This window comes from Melampsora larici-populina (genome assembly GCF_000204055.1).
Source record: "Melampsora larici-populina 98AG31 unplaced genomic scaffold MELLAscaffold_11, whole genome shotgun sequence".
Classification (NCBI taxonomy): Eukaryota; Fungi; Basidiomycota; class Pucciniomycetes; order Pucciniales; family Melampsoraceae; genus Melampsora; species Melampsora laricis-populina.
The window spans coordinates 1,020,621-1,022,636 of record NW_006768775.1 but is presented as its reverse complement, the minus strand read 5'-3'; the positions used below and the strand labels follow the sequence as shown (position 1 = coordinate 1,022,636).

At 31.3% G+C, this 2,016-nt stretch overlaps 1 protein-coding gene across 1 annotated transcript; it reads left to right on the top strand.

Moving 5' to 3' along the window:
• Window positions 1-758: 758 nt before the first annotated feature.
• MELLADRAFT_84685 (uncharacterized protein) lies at window positions 759-1,660 on the top strand (the record flags this gene model as incomplete). The annotated part of the gene is made up of 2 exons (XM_007408175.1): window positions 759-882; window positions 993-1,660. The coding sequence occupies 2 exons, from the start codon at window positions 759-761 to the stop codon at window positions 1,658-1,660; spliced, it is 792 nt and encodes a 263-aa protein (XP_007408237.1).
• Between the last annotated feature and the right edge of the window lie 356 nt (window positions 1,661-2,016).

The window sequence follows — 2,016 nt, the reverse complement described above, 5'->3', positions numbered from 1 at the left end:
ATTCTGACGTCATTTGACATATGTAATTAGCTGAAAACCTCCATTTTCGACGATTTTCACCTATTTTCTTCACTTTTCACAGCTGCTACTCCCTTTTCCTTGATCATGTAATATGACATCATCTTCTATAACCTTAAAAATCCCGGAAAATCCTCTTGGCAACCTTAAATTCCATCACTACCACCATTACATATGTAAACTACACGCCTAACCCTTGTTTACCAACTTCGAAAAAGTACCTTTCTGCTAATAACCTCTGTTTCCCCTTATCAACCTTGAATAATAAAATTGTTCCTGTATAATAAACTGTTGTTCTTTCATATTCTAACCTTATAAAACCCATAACTTAATTATAAATAAGCTAAAAACCATTTTCCAACTTTTACACCTATATTTTCGAATTTTTCTTATCTTTTCTTTTTCTGTCTTTTTGTGATAACTTTGTAAGTAAACTATGTTGATCTTAATAATAATTTTGAAATAAGATGACATAATAATGAGCTAATAAGTATACATAAGCCTCTAAGAGCTTCAATTGATCTGAAAACCTGAATCTCGAATTCTCTGCTATATTGAAGTTTGCTAATAAACTGGTAAAGTAAAGATGATTAATTTTTTTGCTTAATATCATAAATAGATCACCACATCCTCCTCTTCTTCCCAAACTGCCCCCAGTTTACCAATCAATAAAATAAATCATCTACTCAATAAATTCGAATTTTTCCTCAAATCTTTAAATATCCTTCTTAATTATAAATATGGTTATCACTACACCTCCATCTGTTGCTTCACCTTGTGTTCAATGCCGCATGGTCCATTCTTCCTGCTTATATCAAATAAATCCTGCGTGTCAAAGATGCCATAACCTTGGTATAATATGCTGTGAGTCTTTTCTTTCATTTCTTTTACTATAATAATCTTCAATGTTTTTATTTATATTAATTAATTTTATTCCTTTTATACTTTCTTTTATAATTTTCTTTTAATCCTAGCCTATCCAGCAGCGCCTTCTACCAATATTTCACCTGTACCTGGTTCTCCTGCTTATAATTTCCCACCTCCAAACACGCCTAATACACCTATCAGAGTCAATTTCTTAAATCCTTATAAGATTAATCAACACAATACACCTTCAGCTCCTGATTCTCCAAACCCTTCAATAACTTCATCAATTGAAACCAATTTTACTACTTCTGACCCCTTTTTCGAAAAATTATATGAACATAACTTAGCTTGGAAACTTGACTATATTACTTATCAAAATTGGCATTCTTGGAGGATCTTGGATGATACTATAAGACAGTTTAAAGAAGCTGGATATGAAGTACCCAACATTACTAATAATCATTATCATCTTTTGCGTGCCCATTCTATTGCTGAATATGTTTCCAGAAAGGGTGAGGATGAAAATTTAACTGTATCCACCTTTATTCCATTTATTAATCATGCTGAGCGTGCAAATGCTGCTTTATTATCCCCTTATAATACTCCTTCTACTAATCCTCCTAATACTGAACTTCCAATAGTTAATAATGATCCACCCGTAATTCCTTCTGTTAATTCCCCATATACTGATTATAATTATTCTGAATATACTCCTACCATTTATGAACTTCCCAGTTGGCTTGATCCACGCCTTTACCCATCTTCTCCTTCTTAATATTACTATTAAATGTACATTGATAACTAGTGAAACATATCCATTATTCTTATTCTTTATTATATTTTTAAATTCTTTTCTTCTATTCTTTTAGTCTTATTATATATTTTTATATTTAGTTATTTGAAATTAATATTATTATATACTTTAAGTAATTATAATTGCGCCTCTTCCTCATCAGTGACCTCCTCCTCTTCTTCTGCTGTTGGAATAATACCCCTTGGATAAAATCTTTTGACGTGTTCTGCTGCATATCTTCTTGACAATTCTACACCATTTAACTCTTCTAAAATATAAGATCCTCCCACGTGTTGTTTGATAATTCTAAAAGGCCCATTCCATCTATTCTTGAATAA